The sequence below is a fragment of the Gorilla gorilla genome, chromosome X (genome assembly GCF_029281585.2).
Source record: "Gorilla gorilla gorilla isolate KB3781 chromosome X, NHGRI_mGorGor1-v2.1_pri, whole genome shotgun sequence".
Classification (NCBI taxonomy): domain Eukaryota; kingdom Metazoa; phylum Chordata; class Mammalia; order Primates; family Hominidae; genus Gorilla; species Gorilla gorilla.
The window spans coordinates 46608453-46636298 of NC_073247.2; the positions used below are offsets into that span (position 1 = coordinate 46608453).

At 35.0% G+C, this 27846-nt stretch overlaps 1 protein-coding gene across 1 annotated transcript in view; it reads left to right on the forward strand.

Moving 5' to 3' along the window:
* CFAP47 (cilia and flagella associated protein 47) overlaps positions 1-27846 on the forward strand; it is a 469679-nt gene that overhangs the window by 138354 nt on the left and 303479 nt on the right. Inside the window, exons 27-30 of the mRNA XM_019019001.4 lie at positions 7606-7706; positions 13798-13944; positions 15116-15341; positions 27217-27441. Coding sequence (XP_018874546.3) covers positions 7606-7706; positions 13798-13944; positions 15116-15341; positions 27217-27441 — 699 coding nt within the window. The remainder of the gene's footprint in view (positions 1-7605; positions 7707-13797; positions 13945-15115; positions 15342-27216; positions 27442-27846) is intronic.

A 27846-nucleotide genomic window follows, 5' to 3' on the forward strand; every position in this document is an offset into this window, starting at 1 on the left:
ACTTCCATGAACATTAAATGATTTTTATTTCAGTCTTGCATAAACTAATGAAATATTAGCATGATTTATTTTCTGCTACATTCAAACTGAAGAGCTGTGATCTCATTCTTTTCAATTCCTGCATGCTTTTTAAGCTCAAACCATTTGCTAGCCACTCTACATGAAAATACTTACATTTTATTACCTGTTTTTTGAGAAAACATATCACCAAACATTACTATAAATTCAGATAAACTCTGAAGTAAAATGTAATTGTATTACCTCTTAGAGTATATAATGACATTTGTAAAGTCATTTTAAAAGATGTATTAAAAATTATTTATCAAACTGACTGTTTTGCAGGTACATCCTCAGCTGCTTTGTAAGAGTCTGCAGCCTAGAAATTGGGAACCATTTTCATAGATTACAGAAACAGTAGTTTTACCATTCCGAGTCTGTTACTAATAATGCAGTTATATTTTGGATGGATTTTATTGACCTCTCATTTGAAAGGAACAATACAACACAATATGTGAACTTTATTTTTATTAAGTTCACACATCTTTCTATTATTGCCCTTATATCTAATGGGGACATTATAAAAGAGATCATCTAACTCTGGAATAATCAATGAGATAAGAGAGTATTTTATGCTGTGTTGAATATATTGTAGTTCCTAATTGATTTATTTTGCCCTTCCCTTTTGTACCATTTTCTTATTGCCAGGAGTTCCCAGCTGAGGCACTCACCCATATGCAATCATATTCCCTTTGAAAGTGATGTCAGATCGTCACCTAACTTCCTAATTTCCTATGGTCATTTCATCATGTCTTAGTTGATCTCTAATAGCTGAGCCCTTGCTTAAATGTTAATAGCTAATCTTCAAGCTACTAATTTATAATCAACAAATATTCTTTCGGATTGTACTGTTCTAACTAATGAGAATACATATTTCATGGTAGGAATTCAGACCATTGGCCAGACAGTTGGGAAAATAATTTTAACAAGTATTTCTATCAGAGGAAGTTTAACATTACACGGAGTTAATGTCCTTCAACTTTTAAGGCCAGTTCTGACCTTGTTTTTGTGCTATTCTTTGTTTATAAAAAAATTAGAATCGAGCCATTTCAAAGTATAACTATTCCTTTTTAATTAGTTATATATATCCTGAAATCTCCTAAGAGATATAAGGAGAAGAGCCTGTAAAAAGCATGGTTTGGATAGGTCATTCCTGTCTTATAAAGTCAATAAAGTGCACTACACTATTCTTGGAATGAAAATGACAATGATCTTACTGTTTTGTGTGACTTCATATCATCATGTTGGAGTTTTAGTGTTTGGTTCCATCAGGCTGCAAATATTAACCCATATAGGGTATGTAATAGCTAGTGCCTATGCTCTAAGTTCTGTGAAATTAACCTTCAACTAGATAAGCATGCAAACAGCAGAACAGCTAATGATTAGAAATAATTTTTCTTTGTTAGGCATTGCTGTACTTACTGCATTACAGGTCAAGGCGTGATATTTAGCAGTTCTACTCTTTGAGGTAAAGACACAGCCATTTAATATGTTAATCTCTGATTAAAGTTTAGATTCCTTCTGTGTATTTTTAGAATATAATACATGTATATGCCTTCATAAAAACACAAACATAAGGTTTATACATTAATAATGTGTATATCTGTGCATACACACTAATAAGTTTGCTATGATTTGGATATGGTTTGTTTGGCCCTGTCAAATCTTATGTTGAAATTTTATCCCCCGTATTGGAGATGGGGCCTAATGCGAATTGTTTAGGTCATGGAGTGGTTTCCTCATGAATGGCTAGGTGCTGTCCTTCAGGTAATGATAGAGTTCTCCCTCTGTTAGTACCCAGGATAGTTCCCATGTGAGCTGATTCTTAAAAGGAGCCTAGCACCTCACTCCTCCCTCTCTTCCTTCCTCTCTCACCATGTGATCTGTACACACTGGCTCTTCTTTGCCTTTCACCATGAATGGAAGGAGCCTGAGGCCCTCACCAGAAGCATATACTGTTTCCATGCTTTTTGTACACCCTGCAGAACCATGAGCCATATAAATCTCTTTATAAATTACCTAACCTCAGGTGTTTCTTATAGAAATGCAAACAGACTAAGACAATGTCCATGTATTTCTGTGCACGTGTGTGTGTGTGTGTGAACATATATATATACACAAAATATAATATTTCTAAGTATAAACATTTTAGAAGTGATAAATTTTACTTTTTGCCCCAATTCCTTCCTGGAAACTTCATTTGAAACAGCATTATAAATCTGTTATATTTTCTCATAAAATCACTGAATTACAAATAAAACATATACTGATGTATACTGATTGATGTTAACACAATTTAAAATTGTGAAAATAGACCCTAAAGAGAGATTTTGAAATTTCAAAAATGTTTTACATGAATTATAGCATCATTTCCAGAGAAAAAGACATACTACCAATGAGATGGTTCATGTGAAAAGAATTAATATACATTTATAGAATTGCTAAATGAACATATATTTCTATATTTGATGAATATCTATGGATCTCTCATGTGATCTGAAGAAGAATTCTCTTCCTTTATCTTACTCTGCTGTGATACAAATCAATGGAAGACATTCATATGTGAAACATACTTCCTTGGACTTAGGGGGATTTAGAACCTAAAGTCTATTTTAGGGCACGAAATTGGTTCATAGCACATATTTTCTAGAATTATTAATGTTTATAAATAACAATTTCTTGATGGGCTACAGCTAACATATTATGGGTTATTGCAATGCCCAGAAGAGCAGCTATAACTTTACTCCCTTCCTCTTCCTCATTCAAGTTAAAGACACTGAAAAACAAGTAAGTGACAATCACATTATAATAAAAAGTATGTCCAGTCTGTTTTTATCTGTTAGAAATAAATAAATAAGTCCAGACTTTGCGATATGGTTTGGATTAGTGTCTCTGCCCAAATCTCATGTGGAATTGTAAGCCCCAATATTGGAGGAGGGGCCCTGTGGGAGGTAATTGGATCAAGGGGGTAGATTTCCCCCTTGCTGTTCTCGCAGTAGTGAGTTCTCACAAGATCTGGTTGTTTAAAAGTGTGTGGCATCTCCCACTGCCCTCTCTTCCTCCTTCTCCGGCCATGTAAGACAGGCCTGCTTCCTCTTCACCTTCTGCCATCACTGTAAGTTTCTTGAGGCCTCCCCAGGCATGCCCTCCTGTACAGCGTGCATAACTGTGAGTCTATTAAACCTTTTTCTTCATAAATTGCCCAACCTCAGGTAGTTCTTTATAGCAATACGAGAATGAACTAATACACTTCGTAACTCTATTACTGATTAACAACATGACATATGATGTCCTCACTTGTGATCAAGAGATTCTTGTGTCTGGCAACATAATGAATGAGCTCTACTCATACTCAATGAGCTCTATGTATGTTATAAATATACATAAGAGCACCAGAATTAAAATTCTTTTGTCCCATCAATTGACTTAATTGACATGAAGTAATAGCTATAGCAAGTGTTAGATATTTAAGACACATATCAATGGATTTTTATGCATATGAGTAAAGTTACATATGAAATATTTTGCTAATGGTTATTGAAGTTGAGAAAAATTGTAAATAGGTATGGATAAACCACATCAGAATGGTTGCTCAAGGAAGTTTGTTTTGTGTAATAAATTTCCCTGAAGGAAATATAGTCATCTGAATTTATTCCATTGATTTTAAGTCTTTACCTAAATGCTATATGAATTCTGTAAGCATCTGTTTTTTATGGTGATGGGGGTGGTCATTGGTTTCACAATTTAAAGCATGTTCAAAACACCAACCCAGCATCTTTTCCTCTCCTTCACCTGTTGTTCACTTTATTCAAACCTATATACAGAAATATGGTTCCTTAATCAAAAGCAATGTTACCATAACCTCTTCTTTTAACCCTTCGTAGCCACTGCCAGTGTTACCAACATATAATTTTTTTTCTAGCTGCTTTGCAGAAAAATGTTTAGTCAGATAACCATAGTAAGACTAAAGAGACGTGTTTCTATAAACCTGGAGGCTTTCTTGCTCTGTCCATTTCTCTGTGAATTAAAATCATGCTCAGTAAGACTGCTTTTAGAATGTAAGATCGCTTTTAGAATGTAAGATCTACCTTGAAATAGTATAGATGGGAGCAGAACTTTAGTAAAGATGATAAATATAATATCATAATATTTTTTATGATGTTGACATGTGTTTGACATGCCATCACAGTATTTTGTGTGCTAATGGGAAGTGCTAAAATATTATAAATACAAGGCAAAATATTATAAATACAAGGCCAGTTATCACGGAAATTTAATATGAAGCTTCAAAGTTTTATTCCTAAAAATTGCTCAGACAACCATAAAATCTCTCAGCCTCACTAATGATATGGAAAGAATTAGTGATGTGTGATTAGAGTATTAATTATTCACTAGCTAATGACCAGAGAGATGAATTGTGAGACTTTCACACCTTATTTAATGAATTGTATGTGGTCATCATACCATTCAATATCAAAATATGAAAGACTGGTGAGGAAAAGGATGTACACGTGGTTTCCACATTTCATCCACAGAATACTTACTGATTTCCAAAAGAGAAATTTCCAGCATAGGAAAATCCATAGACAGATTAGTTGTTTTCAGGGGCTGGGGGTGGGGTGGAGTTGCAAATAGTGACTGTTAAGCGGTAGAGAGTTTCATTTAAGGATGATGAAAATTTTCTAAAGTTAGATAATGGTGATGGTTGCCCAACTCTGTGATTATATTTTAAAAAAACACTGAATTGTACATCTTTAAAAGATGAATTTTATGGTATGTAAATTACATGTCTAATGCTGCTGTAAAAAGAAATGAAGACATCCGGTGGACACCACCATAACCAAATGACCAAACACAGTATTACTTATAACAGGAAACACGGCCAAAAATAGTACAAGCCCATTTACATTTTCATTAACATTCACATCGTATCTTTGACCCTCTCATTGCCAGGAATATTCATTCTGATTTTTACTCAGTAGAACTATTTTAAATCACACATGCCTGAGGTAGCTATTTAAATCTTATAATGGAATTGAAACTCATAATATCAAAGGGCCTTTTCATCTCATTGTTGCTGTAATACTGAGTGTTTTTTAGAGCAATTCCTCTGTCAGTAACTATTTGTGTCTCTATGCATTGGCATAGGGAATTCATAAATATTACCATTGTCCCCGATGAAGTAACACAAATTGCTCTATTTCCCCAGAAATATTTTTATTAAAATGTAGGCTATTGGTAATACCAACTGTATGTCCTTTTTTCTGTTTTAATATATTTTTAATAGTAATATCAATGAGTGAAGTGTCCATAGTCCCATGCCATATTACTTGTATAATTTCTATATTATATGCTCTATGAAAAGAATGTGGTCAAGTCAGTTTTGTATATGTTTGGCTATTTTTTACCATGAGGAACATCTGAAATCAAATGTTATCTTCTGCAAACTAGGTTTGTAAGAGAAACAAATAAACATTATATTTATTTTCACTTCATTCTTGGAATAAAGTTTATTTTCAGAATTATTTACGTTAATTCTTTACCATTTTAGAAATATTTCAAGTGATAGTGTTTTTTTGGTTTGTTCATTTGGTAGTTGTCTTAGGGAACTTTGTCCACAAGCTCACTTTTAGATGATGATTCATGGGTCTGTGCATTAAGGAAATGTTCCCCCCACAAAAAACAAGTAATGGTGTAAGAGAAGTAGATCAGGGAATTGATCACTCCAAATAAATGTGACATTTAAATCAAAATCTCAACGGCAACCTAATCCTGTAGGTTTCTCCAGAACTGAAATGACATCACAATTTTTGTTGTGATTGGGGTGATGGAGCTGAGATTCGAAACTTCCATTCCCACAGGTGTTGGCTATGGGCCTGCCCCAGGGTACATCACAGGGGATATGAGTATAAGGGCAGAGCATCCACAGAATTTATTACAGTGGTCTTTTTTTCCTTCTGTAGTCATAGTTAAAACAAAAAGTAGTATTTCTTATTCTATGTGGTAGTGATGATGGTGCCTGTATGTAAACTATGTTATTTAATCTAAAATTATTGGTTAAATATAGATAATTGGCTAATGAAATTTTGATTGATCACTATGTTTAACACAAATGCACAATTTGTAGAAGTACTGATTTATGCTATCAAGGAAATTTAAATTTAAGAATGATATCATATGGTAAAAATTACATATAGATATGAAATATAATCCTGAGTAAGGCTATCTGATACATGTGCTTAGGAGCCATAGCAAAGAAAGATAAGATTAGTGTTTGTTAACCAAGATGATGTTGAGTGTGTGTATTTTACATAAAATGTTAATATCAATGTTTATATCAATGTATAAAGAGAAAAATGTAGTTCCTTTCTTACTGGAAAATATTGTATGCAGAACTGAGGTGGAAATCATTCAATTGCATGTAATATATGTTTACCATTAATTTACTCGATAACTCATTATATTTCAGCTATGAACTTTTTTTACTTTCATTCTATTCTATATTTACTTATAGTTACTTGCATTAAAACATGGGATTTTGGCATTTTACCTCAGCTAGTGACCATAAAGTACTAGTAGATGATAGATGGCTGATTCAACAGTGATATTTTCTTCGTATACTATAATGCAGATCTGAAATTAATAAGGCAGTATTAAAGTGATATAGATATAAAATATAGCCCTTCTATTAAAAAATCAGTTGCACAAGAATAGAATTGTCATATAAGATAGACAGCCCAAATATAGTTTAAGAGTGTTTTGTGGTTGGTAAACATAATAAGACAATTTCACAATGCTTTCATAAAATAGAGTATGCAGGTTATAGAAGGTAATAGTACTCTGTACTTGTTGAATAACTTTTGTAGTATATATTGCTTTCAGTCCTCAGACACATTTAAAGAAGGACAAACACAAAACAAAAGGTTATCTAAATAAATGAGACTGATATATAAGAGATTTGGAGACCTGGCAGTAGAAAGAATCCTTGAATGTTCTAAATTTCTGAAATCTGAACATAAACCTTAGAGAAAAAATAATGACTGTATTTAAATATTTGAAGAACTGTAATGGGGTTCAGATTGTAGGTTTTCTTCTGTGTTGGGCTGGGACAGAACTTCTGAAGTTACAGCTCTCCAGATAAAAAATGGGCTGTTCCTGTGTTGTGAATGTCATCTGGTAGTGTCTCCCTAATAGCGTCATCCAAGGCTACATACCATTTGTCAGGGACTCCATAGAAGAATGGAGTAAATTAACTATGAGACACCTTCAACTCTAAACTTTCCTGAATCTGTGTTTTTGCACCTGCACAGTTACAAGCTGTGTTCTATAGCACACTTGACAGTGAAATTTATACTATCTATTAAAATCTTTAAAAGTAAAAATTTTAAAAATCATTAACATTGAGTAGATGGTTAAAAAAAAGTAAGTAGAAAGAAAAAATGAATAAATCATGTCTTCATCATTAAGGGCATCTGGGATACTTAAATGCATTGCATTTACTGCATCTGAAATTTTTATTGTATTGAAATGCAATGTTTTCACTTTCAGGTTTTCACTTCCAGTTACTGCAACAGCAGAAAACTGCATTCTTACTATTTACCCATATATGGCAATTCATCTGGATAAGCAAAACATTATTTTAAAGAATGGTAAGCTATGTATGACTTATTTATCCCTAACTCTCACTGTATAGGTTCTTGGCCAACATCTAGAAATAAAGTGAATTTAAAATTATCAATTGTTTATTAAACAGCTGCCTCTGATAGAAGCTGTGCTTGTCATTGAGAGTAGAATCTGTATGTCTCTTAATTCCAAAAGTTGACGATCTAGTTTGAATAGAATGATTTGGGCAAAAGACAATATAGCAAAAACATGCAGGTATGACAGGAGGTGTAAGGCAGTAAATGTAGGTACAGGACCATAATGCTATGCCCTTTATTCTGTAGCAGTGGGAACCTTCTGTCATTTTTTGAGTATCAGTGTTTAGAAAGGGAACAATTCTTGGGATGTGTGATGAATTAAAGTGGGACAGAGTGTGGTCATTAGACCATCCTGGAATTGCTGCAGGGGAAATTGTGAGAGAAGCTAAGAATACTAAACAAGCTAGTGAGCATGGAGAAATATGAAAGGCAAGAAACAGGGGAGTACATTAGAGAAAGGAGGGAGAGTGGGTAACAAAAAAAAAATCCCATCTGTGTAGATCGTCAAGGTCTTAATTTTCAGTGCTGAATTAGAGATCTTTTGTTTGTTTTTAACCAATTTTCTCATATTCTTCACTTGTTTCTTCAAATATTTACAATTCTGATGAAACATATTTAGTCTTATTCTACCTTAATTTCAGGGGATGACTCTTTTTTCTTACTATTCAGAAGAAATAGAGGCCATTAAGCAGTACCACTCTGAACTTCCAAATACCCTCTTGGATTGGAACTGGATTGTGACAAGCAAGTCACAAGCATGTATCGTGACTCTTTTTACTGGTCACAAAGCTGGGAGCCAGGGCTCTCTCTTGCCTTAACTTATTCCTTTATCTGAATCCCTTTACCCAGGTACCTTTCTCAATCAAGTAACCTTGCGTATCTTTTCATTTCTGTCTCCCTCTTAGCTGCTTTGAGTGAGCATCTAGGAAGACAGTAGAAAGGAGAAAGGAGACTGTATTTTCCCAGTGGCCAGCAGGCTCATTCCCAAAGAGCAAAAAGGGTAGCTTCAGGCCATGCATTCCTTATTAATTCTTTCCAAATCTAACAGTAAAATAAATCACTCAACTTCCCAGGGAGAAGGAGAAAAGCAGCAGAGGAAATTAAACAATTAGAATACTTCAGCTGCCTTTAACAGGAAAAAAAATTCAGGGGTGAGGAAGAAGAATTTATCCATTATGCTGCCATTACTAAACTACTGAGCACAGCTAAGACTTGACTATTCTCTTTCTCCATCTTCAAACTTTCTCTGGGTTTCCACATACCATACTTCTTTTGGTCTCCTTTAACCTCTCTGACTGTTCCTTCTGAGCATCTTTCATAGATTCCTCCCTCTTCCTCTATCTGTACTTTTAAATTGTTTGTGTCAATAGGAGTTCTGACCCCTCTCTTCTTCCTTCCATGACTTCAGCTATAATCCGTGGGCTATACCTCTAGCCTTGTTTCCTCTCAGAGATTCAGGAATTCAGAATTCAACTGTCTTCTGGATACCATTCTTTGTATTCCCATAGGCACCCCCAAAACAACATAACCCAAACTGAAGTCATCTCTCTGACATTTTTTTCTCTATATACCCCATCTCTATGTTTGTACCTATAGTCCATACAGGTGCCAAATCCGGAAACCTGAGTGCCATCATTGGCAATGTCTTCTCTCTCACACTCCACTTCCAGTCAACCAATTCCTGTCCCTTTTGCTGCCTAAATATTTATCAAATCCATTCACTTTTCTCCCTCTCCACTGCCACTACAAACATTCAAGCTGCCATAATACCTTTCCAGGGTTGTTGCAGGGGTTTCTAAACTGTTCTCCTTCCTCCTACAATGGTCTCCCCTTTCACATAGCTACCCTCACACAATGGCCACGGTGATTTTTTTTTTTTTTTTTTTTTTTTTTTGGAGATGGAGTCTCGCTCTGTCACCCAGGCTGGAGTGCAGTGGCATGATCTTGGCTCACTGCAAGCTCCGCCTCCCGGGTTCACGCCATTCTCCTGCCTCAGCCTCCCGAGAAGCTGGGACTACAGGTGCCCGCCACCACAGCCGGCTAATCTTTTTGTATTTTTAGTAGAGACGGGGTTTCACCGTGGTCTCGATCTCCTGACCTCGTGATCCGCCCACCTCGGCCTCCCAAAGTGCTGGGATTACAGGCGTGAGCTACCGCGCCTGGCCGCCACGGTGGTATTTACAGACTGAAAATTCATTCTTTAATTCCCGGGTATAAAATCTTTCCATAGAATATCATTGCTACGTGGATGAAGCCTACAAGACCACACATGTTAGCAAGTGGTTTAGTTGTCATTTCTGGACATTTTTCCCTTTATGCTCAAGCCACATTAATCTTCTGCAAGTTCTTTGAGCATCTTGATCTTTACTGATATTCTTTCTTGTGACTGGAGCATTTTACCCATGACACCGTACACAGTTATAGAAGATCCCTGCCTCTGCATGCAAAAATTATGTGTTTCTCTGGTGTATCCTCATAGCTCTGTGCAATTCTTCTGTCATAGCCCTTACTACATTTTGACTTAACCTGCCTATTATCAATGTCTTTTTCTAAATGTTGCTGTCTATAAAGTCTGTGAGAGTAGGAATCACCTCTCTCTTTTTCACCCTTGTGTCCATAGTGCCTCACACAGTGTTTAGCAGATAAAAGGTATTTATTCAGTATTGTAAAATGGATTACTTGAATCATAAACCATCAGGAAGGCATCTTTTAGCTATATATTTTCATGAAAGAATGGGTTATATGTGAAATAGCATATTCTGAACACCAAAAAATTATTTTAAAGCAATTTATGGAATAATGCAGTTGGCAGAGTGGAGATATATAGGGAGAGATAGATATCTCAAAATTTTAACACACATTGTCAAAATGTAAAGATTTTTTTTTTTTTTTGGCCGGGTGCGGTGGCTCACGCCTGTAATCCCAGCACTTTTGGAGGCTGAAGCAGGCAGATCACAAGGTCAAGAGATCGAGACCATGCTGGCCAACATGGTGAAACCCCGTCTCTACTAAAAATACAAAAATTAGCTGGGTATGGGGGCACGTGCCTGTAATCCGAGCTACTCGGGAGGCTGAGGCAGGAGAATCACTTGAACCCAGGAGGCAGAGGTTGCAGTGAGCCAAGATCATGCCACTGCACTCCAGCCTGGCGACAGAGCGAGACTCCTCAATTAAAAAAAAAAAAAAAAAAAAGAAAAAAGATTTTTTTGACTAATATTGACATAATATTTTTATATTCCACTGTACTTCCAGGGGGAGGATTTCAGATTATACAACATAATAGTTATGAAGAGTCACATAAACTGGATGATGGCAATTCTCATTTGTGTTCTAACCACACTTTTATGCCATATGATTTTATCTTTTATTCTCAAATCTTCAAATTTACCATCTTTTATTAAGCAAAATGTGCATGACAGAACAGTAATAGAATACTGATAATATCTGTTTTACCTATTTAAAAGGGCTTTTGTGAGGACCCATAGACTGCAAATACATGGAAATTATTGTTATTAATAATATTTCATTATTATTGCTATTATCACTGTGGTTGTGATTGCTTTATCATTTTTATATGCTTTATAATTTACTTCCAGAAAATAAAGATTAATTACTGGGCAATAAATAATATTGTTATCTCTTTAAAATAAATAAATAAAACCTTCTTGTTAGATTATTAAGCATAAAGTCTATGTGTTAAAATAATGCATCCATTTGGGGAAATATTTCAAAAGAAAGAAATTATAATTCTTAGATATCCTAAAACATCTTTAGAAATATATATAGTAATAATTTCTAATATATATTTAATGCTTACCAGGTGTATGGTGCTCTGCTCAGTGCCTTATATTTGTCCTTCAAATTAGTCCTCCCAGAAGTTCTGAGTTAGATGCCCTTATATATCTCACTTTACAAATTAAAAATCTGAATATGTAGAGAGGGTGAGCAGCTTATCCCAGGGAATTCTAATGAAATTTGAGGCCTCAGCTCCTACACACTTTGGTAGTGTGTGCTAGGGTATGATATGATCAATAAAGGTAAAATCTTAAAATATATCAAGTATATCTAAAAGTAAAGCAGTATGATTATTTTAGTATAGTTCATCTGCAAAATTCTTTTAAAAAGTGAATTATTGAGTTTAGTTGAAAGTGTATAGATGTGGCTTTGCATTCCACTAGGAACTTTTTATCATTTAATGGCAAGTTAAAAACATTTAGCCTAATGCATCTACCACAAATAATTTTATCATCGAGTTCTCTGAGGCTCACTTCTATGAAGTCTATAGTGGTGTAGCATTCTGGAAATAATGCACACCTATTGACTACAGAGTCTCAGGCAAATTCTAAATGACTCTGTTATGAAAGAGTGCAAGAAACTTAGCATATAATAGCTCATTTATATTTGTTATTGTCTTTAATGTAATCTTCACAACAAACTCATGAGCTCAGAAACTTTGGTCTCATTTTATGGATAAATACATGTTTTAAATAATTTGTATAACACACTCACAGTTTAACTGTGAGTAGGAGTAGGCATGCCAAGTTTTCAAATCAGATTTTTCTAACTGCAGAGTCTATGCTTTTTTGACAGAATTAGACTGAGTTAGGAGCTGGGACTTGACACCAGGGTGGGGCTTGGAGGCTTGGACAATGGACCATATGGAGGACTAGCTAAAACAGAGTGCGGGCAAAATTAGCTTTCTTTTTCTTTTCCTTTTTTTTTTTTTTTTTGAAACAAGGTCTCTCTCTGTCTCCCAAGCTGGAATGCAGTGGCACAATCTCAGCTCACCTCCACCTCCTGGGTTCAAGCGATTCTCATGCCTCAGCCTCCCGAGTAGCTGAGACTATAGGCACGCGCCACCACACCTGGCTAATTTTTGTATTTTTACTAGAGATGGGGTTTCACCATGTTGGCCAGGCTGGTCTTGAACTCCTGACCTCAGGTGATCCGCCCGCCTTGGCCTCCCAAAGTGCTGGGATTATAGGCGTGAGCCACCTCACCTGGCTGCAAAATCAGCTTTCAATCAGACATGCCTACCAGTGTGCCATGTCAATTTACCATTGCCATGGCAACATTTGGGAGTTACCGCCCCTTTACATGGCAATGATCCAAGGATTACTACCCTTTCCCTAGAAATTTCTGCATAAACCACCCCTTAATCTGCATGCAATTAAAAATGGGAATAAATATGACTGCAAAACTGCCCTGAGCTGCTACCCTCTGCCTAGGGCTAGCCCTGCTCTCCAAGGGCAGTCATGGAGCTGTAATATTGCTGGAGGTGTAACACTGCCTCTTCAATTAAGCCGTTTACTTCTACCTCTGGCTTGCCCTTGAATTCTTTCCTGGGCAAAGCCAAGAACCCTTGCAGGCTAAGATCCACTCTGTGGCCCACCTGTCCTGCATCAAGACTATGACTATATGTAAATTGCGTATGTATTTTGAGGCTTGGCCTTAGGTCACACCTACTGGCTTTTCTTGGCCAGCACTGCCTTTGGTTGGATTCAGATTTACACTGTGGCAGTCCCTAATATACATATATAGCAACTGTAACTGAAATCGAGATTGAAATCTGTACAAAAATGGTATCAGTTCATAACCAAGCTGTGATACTATTACAGAGAGCTAACTAGGAAGATATTAGTTTTTCTGGTGACTCTTTTCCTATATCTTATTTTGAACAGCATATGTAATAATTTCATTTATTTGGATGTAGAAACATTTAAAATATTTTCATATTCTTTTTTTTATGCTAAAGTTGAACATTGTTCATTCTCTAATAACTTTGATGTACCATAACAATTGCCTTACCAAAAAAATTCATTTAGTTTAGAAAATTGTATCAACTTTTATCTTTTTCCTATTTGACATCTTATTTGATGTACAGTGGGTGTTTAGACTTTTTTTTACTTTGTCATAGATAGATGGATACATAGATAGATAGATACATCAATAGATAATAGATAAACTCAGGTTAAATAATGGTATAAAGAAATACGTGAATGCATGTTTTGCTTACTGTGATCCAATGTGTCATTTGTAGATAAGGATGAATATCTTAAGAAGACTAGAGATGGTGTTTTGCCTCCCTACAAGGATGCTAAATCACCCTCTCCTGCTTCAATTAAAAAGACATACACCACTAGCAAATTCAATGATGCTGAACCTGCAAAGGGAAACTTATTTATTGGTATGTAGCAAATATATAGTGTACTTTCCAAAATTAGTCCATGACATGATCTCCTTAATATCACTCAATTTAAGGTTAGGTTTTTACAAATAACAAGAAATTCATGAAGAAAATTGGGAATTTGTCATTAATTTTAAATGGATCATCTGTTTGGAGAGTTGTCTTCAAGGGTCAATAGTAGAGATTCTCTAATGTTCTTGGTTCACAGCACTCTTACTGTTTCAGTATTTACTTTTCTGAATGCCAAAATGTAGCACATAGTTCCATTTATTAAATGCATTGGGACAAAAATGTAAGAGTAGTACTTATGTGCTGTCTAATAGATGTTGCAGTAATATTTAACAAAAACGTTAGTTAATACCTGTGGAGCCTCTGTAAATTTACTGTGACATCCCAAGCACTCTCTGTGCACAGTTTGGGAACTGCAGAACTAAGGACTTGTTTCTTCATTATCTAACTAACTGTAGCCAAGGTTTCCTGTCTTAGAAAGAGGTCAGCACAGATAAATATGTGAGTTTCATACTATTATTTACCATTAACTGTTCAAATATTTATTTCTCTGGATATAGGTAATAATGAACATTTTTCTTTTTATTGAATGGACCAAACCAAATTAAATAATATGAGGTTTTTAGTGAGTATGTGATTGTGCCATTATATAACCAGATATTTTTGGAAAAAAAAGATGAAATCATTTTATATTCTTGAAAATTACTTTAACTTGAAAATGCTTTGTTTTATTAAAGTACTTGATTTGGATAGAAAGTCATTTGGGATCTAAACCAATACTGTCTTTGTATAATTTTTTCAGATGAGATTAAATTTTTTCTAATACATAATGCTGAAGATTGTCAATACATTTTACTAATGTAATAAAAAATGAAAGATTCCACTTCAGGGAATATTTTCACATACCATTATGGCAAGAAGAAAATGTAACTTTTATGTATTGAAATCCAGCTATTGTTAAAACGTTTCTCTTAGGTACTTAAAAGTAAATGTATTTTCATTGTTTACTTTAAGATATAGTAAATTGACTCAGAATTTCTTTGAGAGCATAGAATAATTCGTAGAATAGGTTCTATTAGTCTGCATACAAATGACAGTAACTGACAGAATATTTTACTCCTGGTCAAGTAGCCCTTTTTTAACAAACTAATTTGAATTTTAGGAGTGGAAGTACTGCCTGAAAATTTGCACTTGGATGAAAGTGAAACATCAAAGGAAGATGATGGGTCTATGGAAAAGGAAAAATATGAACAATTCCTTTCTCTTGAAGAAGGAACAAAGGCACACTACTTTTTTGAGAAGGTTGTAAATGCAGCACAGACCTGGTTCAGTCTCTTTGGCTGGCCTGAAGGACCCCATTCTTTTTCTATTCCAGAGACTATAAGAAGGTGAGAGTCCCATGTTTCTCTAAATTCCTTGCATCATATCACATCATAAAATATAATCTATTGATTGAGATTATTTTAAGTGAAATACAATATGAAGTAATTTATTCTAAACTGATATATTATGAAGCATCTCATAATTTATTGTTGTTATTGCAAGAAGAGTAAAATGATGCAAACACAAATTTTTTTAGTATAATGTCATCTTTAATTTCTTTTAAATATCTGATAATTTTAGGCAAGCACTGAACATCTCTGAACCTCACTTTCCTCATCTGTGATATGAGGAAGGTTATACTGTGAGTAGGAAAGCCCTTTTAATATTAGCCCTAGATCAAGATTATAGCCAGGTAGACAGGTAATGGTATTAATGAACAAGGAGGGCTCACTTTTCTTTGACTTGATTTCCTCTTTTACAGTGCATTTACTTCCCTTCTTTCATGTGCTGTTTTGTTACTCAGTATGTCTAAAATAGTTCAACTGTTTTGATTGTATCAAGTGACTTAATTCTGTTGTTAATTTAAACAGGAGTTTAGGCCTGTTACTGGTTATAATGTTGTTGGTGTGATATGTTCTCAGAGCTTTTCTACCTGCTTTCTCAGCAATGAGGTAACTTGCTGCAACCACAGAGGGGAGTACAGTACTCATAGCTATAGTGGACTGTGGGCTATTTACAGAATTTCTGCTCTATATTCGAGTGACTTAGGTAAAACTAAGGCTGCAGTTTTCCTATATGTTACCTTTTTCAGGTTTTTTAATTAATAGGACAAACCTAGCTTCATGGAATGAATTGGCTAATATTTCATCTTTGTCCCTGCTGTGAGAAAATTAATGCAGTTGATACCCTGAAAATTTATAGTTTTCATCATAAAATCATTTGTTATTGAAACATTTTTTGGAATGTTTGTGCATCTTCTTTCTTGAACCTGAAGATAGAGATTGTCAGAAATGCTCTTTGTTGATGTGTACCTTGGGTAATTTCACTCTTTAGAAACACCACTTCACAGCAGTAAGGAAAATAAGGCCCGGTGCATTTGTTGATTGCTGAGATATATACAAGTAGAATAGCAGAAGACAAAGAAATTATTTGAGGGGATTTCCTATTTATTGATAATTCTTAGTCTGTTTTCTTTTTCATAAGGCTATGAAAATTTTATTAAGTTATATTTTGTCTTTTACAATAACTTTTCTTCATAAACATATTTTGGGACCTAGTTAATGAATTAGATGACTTATGGAGTTTTTTCAAATTTTTGAACAAATTGCAATCATATATAATTATACAGTACACAGCGTTAATATGGTATATATATGTACAGTGTGGAATAATTAAATCAAGATAATGAACATATTCATCATCTTAAGTATTTATCATTTATTTCTCTTGTATAATTGCAACCTTGTATCATTTGACCAACATGTCTTGGGTCCCTCAACCTTCAGCCTCTGATGACCACCATTTCACTCTCGGCTTCAATCAATTCAACTTTTTTAGATAAAATGTATGAGTGAGATCATGTAATATTCATCTTTCTATGCCTGGCTTATTTCACTTAGCATAATGTCCTTCAGGTTCATCCATGTTGTCAAAAACTACTGGATTTCACTCTTTTTTAAGGCTGAGGAGTGTTACATTTTCTTTATCCATTTATCTGTTGATTGACACTTAGGTTGATTCCATATCTTGGCTATTGTGAATAATGCTGTAATAAACCTGGGAGTGATTATATCGTTTCAATGTACTGATTTCATTTACTTTAAATAGGTACCCAGTATTGGGATAGGTGGATCATGTGGTAGCTTTATTTTAATGTTATAATTTTAATTTTATATGTATTATTTTTATTTATTTATTTATTTAGAGATGGAGTCTCTCTCTGTCACCCAGACTGGAGTGTAGTGGCGCGATGTTGGCTAACTGCAACCTCTGCTTCCTGGGCTCAAGCAGTTCTTCTGCCTCAGCCTCCCAAGTAGCTGAGACTACAGGTGCTTGCCACCATGCCTGGCTAATTTTTGTATTTTTCATAGAGACAGGGTTTCACTATGTTGGCCATGCTGGTCTAGAACTCCTGACCTCGTGATCCACCTGCCTTGGCCTCCCAAAGTGCTGGGATTACAGGCATGAGCCACCGCACCCAGCCTGTTGTTATTTTTTAATAATTTCAACTTTTATTTTAGATTCAGGGGTACATGTGCAATATACATGCATATATTGTGTGATGCTGAGGGTTGGAATACAAATAATCCTATCATCCAAATAAAGAGCACAGTACACAACAGTTAGTTTTTCGACACTTGTTTCCTTCCCTCACGTCTCCTTCTGTTAGTCCTGAGTGCCTTTTGTGGCCATCTTTTTGTTCATGAGTACCCAATATTTAGGTCCCACAAGAGAGAGCATGTGGTATTTGGTTTTTTTGTTCCTGTGTTTTTTCATTTAAGATAATGGTCCAGCTGCATCCATGTTGCTGCAAATGACATGATTTCATTCTTTTTTATGGTTTCATAGTATTCCATTGTGTATATATATCACATTTTCTTTATCCAGTCCACCATTGATGGGGAACTAGGTTGATTCTATCTCACTATGAATAGTGCTGTGATGAATATACAAGTGCATATGGCTTTTTGGTAGAATGATTTATTTTCTTTTGGATATATACCCCACAATGGGATTGCTGGGTTGAATGGTATTTCTGTTTTAAGTTCTTTGGGAAATCTTCAAACTGCTTTCCACGGTAGCTGATCTTACTTGCATTCCCACCAATAGTATTTAAACATTCACTTTTCTTTTTTTTTTTAATTATACTTTAAGTTTTAGGGTACATGTGCATAACGTGCAGGTTTGTTACATATGTATACATGTGCCATGTTGGTGTGCTGCACCCATTAACTCATCATTTAACATTAGGTATATCTCCTAATGCTATCCCTCCCCCCTCCCCCCACCCCACAACAAGCTCTGGTGTGTGATAAACATTCACTTTTCTCTGCAGCCTCACAAACATCTCTTTTTTTTGCCTGTTTAGTAATAGCCATTCTGACTGGTGTGAGATGGTATCTCACTGTGATGTTGATTTGCATTTCTCTGATGTTCAGTAATGTTGAGCACTTTTTCATATGTTCGTTGGCCAGTTATATATCTCCTTTTGAAAAGTGTCTGTTTATGTTATTTGCCCACTTTTTAATGGGGTTATTTGTTTTTTGCTTTTGAACTGTTTCAGTTCCTTATAGGTTGTGGATATTAGACCTTTGTCCGATGCATAGTTTGCAAATATTTGCTCCCATTCTATAGGTTGTCTGTTTACTCTGTTAATAGTTTCCTTTGCTGTGCAGAAGCCCTTTAGTTTAACTGGTCCCACTTGTCACTTTTTTCTTTTTGTTGCAATTGATTTTGAGGACTTAGACATAAATTCTTTCCCAAGGCCAATGTCCAGAATGGTGATTCCTAGGTTTTCCTCTAGAATTCTTATAGATTGGGACTTTATATTTAAATCTTTAATCCATCCTGAGTTAATTTTTGTATATGGTGAAAGTTAGGGGTCTACTTTTAATCGTCTGCAAATGACTAGCCAAGTATCATAGTATCATTTATTGAATACAGAATCCTTTCTCCATTGCTTATTTTTGTTGACTGTGTTGAAGATTAGACGGCTGTAGTTATACAGCTTTATTTCTGGATTCTCTATTCTGTTCTGTTGGTCTTTGTGTCTGTTTTTATACCAGTACCATCCAATTTTGGTTCCTGTAGCCTTATAGTACAGTTTGAAGTCAGGTAATACAGCGCCTCCAGCTTTTTTTTTGCTCAGGAGTCATTTGGTTATTTGGGCTTATTTTTGGTTACATATGAATTTTAGAAAAGTTTTTTTTTATAATTCTTTGAAAAATAGCATTGGTAATGTGGTAGAAATAGCATTGAATCTGTAGATTGCTTTGGGCAGTAAGTCCATTTTAACTATATTGATTCTTCCAATCAATGAGCATAAAATGTTTTTCCATTTGTTTGTGTCATCTATGATTTCTTTCAGCAGTGTTTTATAGATCTCCTTGTATAGATCTTTCACCCCCTTGGTCAGATGTATTATTAGGTATTTTATTTTTCTGTGGCTATTGTAAATAGGACTGCCTTCTTGATTTGGCTCTCAGTATGAACATTATTGGTGTATAGAAATACTACCAATTTTCATACATTGATTTTGTATCTTGAAACTTTAGTGAAGTCATTTATCAGTTACAGCAAATCTCTGGGATGCAGCAAAAACATTGTTAAGAGGAAAGTTTATAATGCTAAACACCTACCTCAAAAATTAGAAAGATTCCAAATTGCTGGGTGCAATGGCTCATACCTGTAATTCCAGCACTTTGGGAGGCTGAGGTGGGTGGATTGCCAGAGGTCATGAGTTCAAGACAAGCCTGGCTAACATGGTGAAACCCCATCTCTACAAAAATACACAAAAAATTAGTCAAGCATGGTGGCACACTCCTATAGTCTCAGCTACTAGGGAGGCTGAGGCAGGAGAATTTATTGAACCCATGAGGCGGAGGTTGGAGTGAGCTGAGATCGTGCCACTGCACTCCAGCCTGAATGACAGAGCAAGACTCAGTCTCAAAAAAAAGAAAAAGAAAAGAAAAATCTCAAATTAAACTTCACACATTGAGGCAGTAGAAAAACTACATTTGCTGAGGAGTGCTTTACTTCCAAGTATGTGGTCAATTTTGGAATAAGTGCAATGGGGTGCTGAGAAGAATGTATATTCTGTTGATTTGGCGTGGAGAGTTATGTAGATGTCTATTAGGTCTGCTTGGTGCAGAGCTGAGTTCAAGTCCTGGATATCCTTGTTAATCTTCTGTCTCGTAGATCTGTCTAATATTGACAGTGGGGTGTTAAAGTCTCCCATTATTATTGTGTGGGAGTCTAAGTCTCTTTGTAGGTCTCTAAGGACTTGCTTTATGAATCTGGGTGCTCCTGTATTGGGTGCATATATATTTAGGATAGTTAGCTCTTAATGTTGAATTGATCCCTTTACCATTATGTAATGGCCTTCTTTGTCTCTTTTGATCTTTGTTGGTTTAAAGTCTGTTTTATCAGAGACTAGGATTGCAACCCCTACTTTTTTATTGTTTTCCATTTGCTTGGTGAATCTTCCTCCATCACTTTATTTTGAGCCTATGTGTGTCTCTGCACATGAGATGGGTCTCCTGAATACAGCACACTGATGGGTCTTGACTCTTTATCCCATCTGCCAGTCTGTGTCTTTTAAATGGGACATTTAGCCCATTTACATTTAAGGTTAATATTGTTATGTGTGAATTTGATCCTGTCATTATGATGTTAGCTGGTTATTTTGCAATGATGGTCTTTACAATTTGGCATGTTTTTGCAGTGGCTGGTACCGGTTGTTCCTTTCCATGTTTAGTGCTTCCTTCAGGAGCTCTTTTAGGGCAGGCCTGGTGGTGACAAAATCTCTCAGCATTTGCTTGTCTGTAAAGTATTTTATTTCTCCTTCACTTATGCAGCTTAGTTTGGCTGGATATGAAATTCTGGGTTGAAAATTCTTTAAGAATATTGAATATTGGCCCCCACTCTCTTCTGGCTTGTAGGGTTTCTGCCAAGAGATCCACTGTTAGTCTGATGGGCTTCCCTTTGTGGGTAACCCGACCTTTCTCTCTGGCTGCGCTTAGCATTTTTTCCTTCATTTCAACCTTGGTGAATCTGACAATTATGTGTCTTGGGGTTGCTCTTCTTGAGGAGTATCTTTGTGGTGTTCTCTGTATTTCCTGAATTTGAATGTTGGCCTGCCTTGCTAGGTTGGGGACATTCTCCTGGTTAATATCCTGCGGAGTGTTTTCCAACTGGGTTCCATTCTCCCCGTCACTTTCAGGTACAGCAGTCAAACGTAGATTTGGTCTTTTCACATAATTCCATATTTCTTGGAGGCTTTGTTAGTTTCTTTTTACTCTTCTTTCTGTAAACTTCTCTTCTCGCTTCATTTCATTCATTTGATCTTCAATCACTGATACCCTTTCTTCCACTTGATCAAATTGGCTACTGAAGCTTGTGCATGCATCACGTAGTTCTAGTGCCATGGTTTTCAGCTCTGTCTGGTTATTTAAGGTCTTCGCTACACTGTTTATTCTAGTTAGCCAATCATCTAATCTTTTGTTCAAGATTTTTAGCTTCCTTGAGATGGGTTCAAACATCCTCCTTTAGCTTGGAGAAGTTTGTTATTACTGACTTTCTGAAGCCTACTTCTGTCAAATTGTCAAAGCAACAATGGTGCTGGGAAAACTGGCTAGCCATATGTAGAAAGCTGAAACTGGATCCCTTCCTTACACCTTATACAAAAATTAATTCAAGATGGATTAAAGACTTAAATGTTAGACCTAAAACCTTTAAAACCCTAGAAGAAAACCTAGGCTATACCATTCAGGACATAGGCATGGGCAAGGACTTCATGTCTAAAACACCAAAAGCAATGGCAACAAAAACCAAAATAGACAAATGGGATCTAATTATACTAAAGAGCTTCTACATGGCAAAAGAAACTACCATCAGAGTGTACAGGCAACCTACAGAATGGGAGAAAATTTTTGCAGTATACCCATCTGATAAAGGGCTAATATCCAGAATCTACAAAGAACTTAAACAAATTTACAAGAAAAAAATCAAACAACCCCATCAAAAAGTGGGCAAAGGATATGAGCAGACACTTTTCAAAAGAAGACATTTATGCAGCCAACAGACACATGAAAAAATGCTTATCATCACTGGTCATCAGAGAAATGCAAATCAAAACCACAGTGAGATACCATCTCACATCCGTTAGAATGGCAATCATTAAAAAGTCAGGAAACGAGGTACTGGAGAGGATGTGGAGAAATAGGAACACTTTTACACTGTTGGTGGGACTGTAAACTAGTTCAACCATAGTGGAAGACAGTGTGGCAATTCCTCAAGGATCTAGAACTAGAAATACCATTTGACCCAGTGATCCCATTACTGGGTATATACCCAAAGGATTATAAATCATGCTACTATAAAGACACATGCCCATGTATGTTTATTACGGCACTATTCACAATAGCAAAGACTTGGAACTAACCCAAATGTCCATCAATGATAGACTGGATTAAGAAAATGTGGCACATATATACCATGGAATACTATGCAGCCACAAAAAAGGATGAGTTCGTGTCCTTTGCAGCGACATGGATGAAGCTGGAAACCATCATTCTCAGCAAACTATCACAAGGACAGAAAACCAAACACCACATGTTCTCACTCGTAGATGGGAACTGAACAATGAGAACACTTGGACACAGGGTGGGGAACATCACACACCAGGGCCTGTTGTGGGGTTGGGGGATGGGGGAGGGATAGCATTAGGAGAAATACCTAATGTAAATGATGAATTAATGGGTGCAGCAAACCAACACAGCACATGTATACATATGTAACAAACCTGCACATTGTGCACATGCACCCTAGAACTTAAAAGTATAATTAAAAAAAAGAAAAACTAGGAAAACTAACCCAAAAGCTAGCAGAAGAAAATAAATTACTAAAATAAGAGCATAACTGAATGAACTTGAAACTCAAAAATATATGCAAAGAATCAACAAAACCATAACATGGTTTTTTGAAAAGATAAACAAGATTGATAGACTACTAGCTAGACTAAGAAAGAAAAAAAGAGAGAATATACAAATAAGCACAATCAAAATCACTAAATGTGGCATTACAACTGATCCCACAGAAATACAAAGGATCCTAAGAGATGTTTATGAACACTTTGGTGCACAAGAACTAGAAAATTTAGAGAATGTGGATAAATTCCTGGAAGCACACAACCTCTCAAGATTGAATCAGGAAGAAATTGAATCCCTGAACAGATCAATATTGATTTCAAAAATTAAATAAGTAATAAAAAACCTACTAACAAAAGCCATGGGCCAAAAGAATTCACAGCCAAATTCTACCAGATATACAAAGAAGAGCTGTTAACAATTATACTGATTCTATTCCAAAAAATCAAGGAGGAAAGACTCCTCCCTAACACACTCTTGGAAGCCAGCATCACTGTGATACCAAAACCTGGCAGAGACACATTGAAAAAAGAAAACTATAGGCCAACATTCCTGATGAGCAAAGATGTAAAAATCCTTAATAAAATATTAGAAAACTGAATCTAGTAGCACATCAAAATGCTAATTCACCATGATCAAGTAGGCTTCATTCCTGGGATGCAAGGTTGATTCAACACACACTAATTAATCAATGATTCACCACATATAAGGAATTAAAAACAAAAACTGTGTGATCATCTCAATAGATGTGATAAAAGCCTTCAATAATATCCAACATCCCTTCATGATAAAAAATCTCAACAGAGTCACCAGCAAAGGAACATACCTGAAAATAACAAGAGCCATCTATGACAGCCAATATCATACTGAATGGGCATAAGCTGGAACCATTTCCCTTGAGTACTAGAACAAAACATGGATGCCCACTCTGACCACTGCTATTCAAAATAGTATGAGAAGTCCTTTTCAGAGCAAGCAGACAAGAGAAAGAAACAAAAGGCATCCAAATAAAAGAAGTCTTACTTCTGTCTTCACTGATGTTATGATTTTATGCTTAGAAAACCCTAGTTTTATTTTTATTTTTTTGAGGAACCTCCATAATGTTTCCTACATCACTGTACTAATTTACCTTCCTACCAGAAGTGTGCAAGGGTTCCCTTTTCTCCGCATCTTCTCCAAAACTTGTTATTGTTCATATTTCTTATAAGTCAATCTAACAGGCGTGAGATACTATCTCGTTGGGATTTTAATTTGTACTTCCTTTATAATTAATGACTTTTGGCATCAGTCACTTTTCAGTTCCTAGAAGCCCTTAGGTATTATTTCTTTTTTGCTCTTCCCTAAATCACCAGAAGATAGAAGTAGCCCTTGAAATAGACAAGAAAACACAATTTATGTTTCAGAGATAATCACAGAAAATGTAGTAAATATTATAGTCTATTCTTTTCAAGCTGGGTGAATTGTAGAAATAACATTTTCTATAAACACCGCTGGGAAGATCTCTAAGCAACTAATCATAGAGTCATTTGAATCGTACTGGAAGTCCCACTTATTCTGAGAGGAGTAATTGCAGTACATGTAGGTGCTGTCCCAGGATTCCACTCTAGCATGAAGCTTCCTGCAGCTGCCACATACAAATAACACATCCTAGAATGCCAGTCAGGAAGCTTAAGGGGAAGCTTAAGGAAAGCTTGTTCCAAAGCTAACTATTCCATCCCAGAGCCTCTCATTTAGTATAATACATAGAATCTTATAGAAAATCAAATCCATCCAGTAGAATGTTTTATCTTTCATAACAAGAGGATCTGAAATGAGGAAAATATTTCCTCTATGCCTCCATTTTCTCATCTGTAAAAAAGGAGATAATGATAATACCTAACCAATACAGTTGTTGTAACATTTATGAGATAATATATTTAATGCATGTCAGAGCAGACCTTAGGACCTAGTAAGTCTTCAGTAAATCTTAGCTATTATTAATAAATTTAATTAGGATTATGTTAATATAGTTATGTATTTCTAATTTCATTAATCATATTCACCAACTCTTTTTGTATTTGGCAGTAGTCAGTTTAAAACTCATCATTTTCAAGAGAGCACTTTTCCAAATTATGTTTTATTAATAATATTTCACCTTTCTTTGCAGGATGTTTCCCCAGCTTGATTCAGGAACATTTAACTTTTATTTATATATATACACACATATGTGCATACATACATATAGATGTAGTATACATATATGCATGTATACATGCATGTATACATGTACGTATGTATACACATATATGTGTATATGTACTTATATATTACATATATACTTATATATGTATATATATATACACACATATATAAAGCATGGCATGCTTTTCTGTTTGCAGCTTTGAGCTGCTGGCAAGCTCACTGATAAATTTAATAGTATTAAAATGAAGTGTCACCTCTATTTCTGGGCATCCTGCCCATTCATACTGTAAACAGTGTCCAACAAAGTCATAGAAACTTGACTTTAGATTCAAGCTAAGTATTAAAATGAAAATGACTATAATAACTCATTCTAGTTGTGTTCCTTGAATTCTTACTTTTGCACACTAGTATAACAATAATGAGATATTCTACAATTCTTATGTTTAAAAGAGTTTCATTTGTTAATCATTTTACTGCATGTTTGCTGGTGATAGTGATGGGTGAGACTTTTCAATATTTTCAATCTCCAAATAGGGGATTCTCATAATTGAAAAATAAACAAAATCCTTTAACATATTAATATATATGTAAGAGCAAAATGAATGTAGTTAAACTATATATAGGCAACTATGGAGTTATTAAACAATAATGATTTAATAATGTTTAATACTATTATTTTTGTTTAATTATGGTTTTTAATCAGTTCATATTTGCCCATATATTTATCAACATCATTGTTCTTTTTTTTGCGTCATTAGTCTTGCAGGTAGGATGATTTTTATTTTCTCAAATGTTGCAGTATGAATACTATTCTATGACCTATATTTCATTGCACTAATTTTGTTTTTATTTGATTTAATCTACTGTTAGGCTCATCCATTGATTTCTTAATTTTATTTATTCAGATTTTTATTTGTGAATGCTCCGTTAGTCAAATTTTATATAACTTATTGTTCCATGGCAAAATTATCAATTTTGAACATAGTACATATTGTTAGTTTAAAACCTGTGTCTTACAACTATAATACCTGGGATCCCTGAATGTCTATTTTTATTGCTTATTGTTCCTTTTAATTTGCATTAATCTTGACCAATAGTGCTATTAATTTTCTCCATAAAATATTTGTTTCTTTGCTGGTAACTTCAGGATACACTAGCTCTATCATACCCATTACTTATGAAGAAACTAAGGCACAGAAAAGTCAAGTAACTTTTATAATGTCATGCAATAAGTGAAAGAGCCATATTTTGAGCAGTGGTAGTCTATTTCTTGCCCAGTGGAATGTATTTTCTTCTGTGTGAACTTCCTATCTGCCAAAGTGGGTAACAGCCATTCAAAATGGCCTCGGGTACTTATTTGTCAATCTAAGCAAGTGATACATCTGTGACTCTCATTGCTAACAGTTAGACAATGTGGTGTGAGATATTTAATAAATTATAGACAGCAAGAATAGTGGTAATTTTTAACTTCATTAAAAGTCAGTATGCATCACAACCTTGTGCAATATTACTAGGAATTAGAGATTGCAGTGTCTGATTTAAAGAACAGAGGAATATATGTTATCTGTGGGCTTTATCTTTAAAATGAAAATCCCTGCTTATTAAGCCAATGTGCAGGATTTGCCCTTCTAAGCATTAAAATACAAATACTGAGAAAACGTGTGTACATTATTTTTATATATACATGTGTGATAAACATTTGAAATCTATCTTGGAAACTATTATAGACCTTATTATCTCCAATTTATATCATGCAAAATTGAGCTCAGTGAGTTTAGATAGCTTGCCATACTCACTCAGCTAGTAGATGATGGGTTTAAATTCAATCTCTATTCTGTTTCTCAAGATCCAATCTATTCATAATCTGATACTTCAGATTTGACAGTTGCAACATTAGATAATTATTTGTGTTTAAATGAGATACTGGAAATCTATGATAATATTTAACAAATCTTTTTTGACCAATAGATGGTAGCCTAGTGAAGTGTATTATGGAGTTTCTTACTTAGTTAATTTTAATAGAGTTTCATTTAGTCATTGAATTGAACATGTTTTTTTCCCCCATACTATAACATTTTGAGACTGTTTTTAATTTTAAGTCTTTTTCTCATAGGGATGTATATAAAATGCAATTCTACTCATCAACCTCGCCACCCCAAAAGTTTTCCAGACAGAATGACTTTTCCAAATATAATAAGACCATTTATGATGTGCTGCTCCATTTGAGTGGAAAAATGCCACCTGGAATTAATTCAAGTCAATCTTTACCTGTAGATAACCATGAAAAAAGGGTAATTCAACTCCATTTGCAACATTCCTCACTTCTGGACTTTCTCAAGTAAGTGCCTGGATGTGCTCATATAAGCATGTAACTCTGGCTTGGATAGTTAGATAAATGAGCAGATAGATAGACTTTGATATTATTTTCCTTTTTAACCAAATACACACACACACACACACACACACACACACACACACACACACACATATACATATACACACACGTATATATATATATACGTGTGTGTATGGTAAAGTATATATATCTCACACATTTTGAAAAATATATAATGCTTAATAGCCAATAAGCATTTTATGATGTATTGGATTTTTAATCTAAGGCAATCATTCTTATACTTTATCATGCATCAAAATCACTGAGAGGGTCTGTTAAAACAACAGTTTACTGACCCTTACCCATTGAGTTTTTCAAAGTTAATTTTCATTTATAACAAGTTTCAAG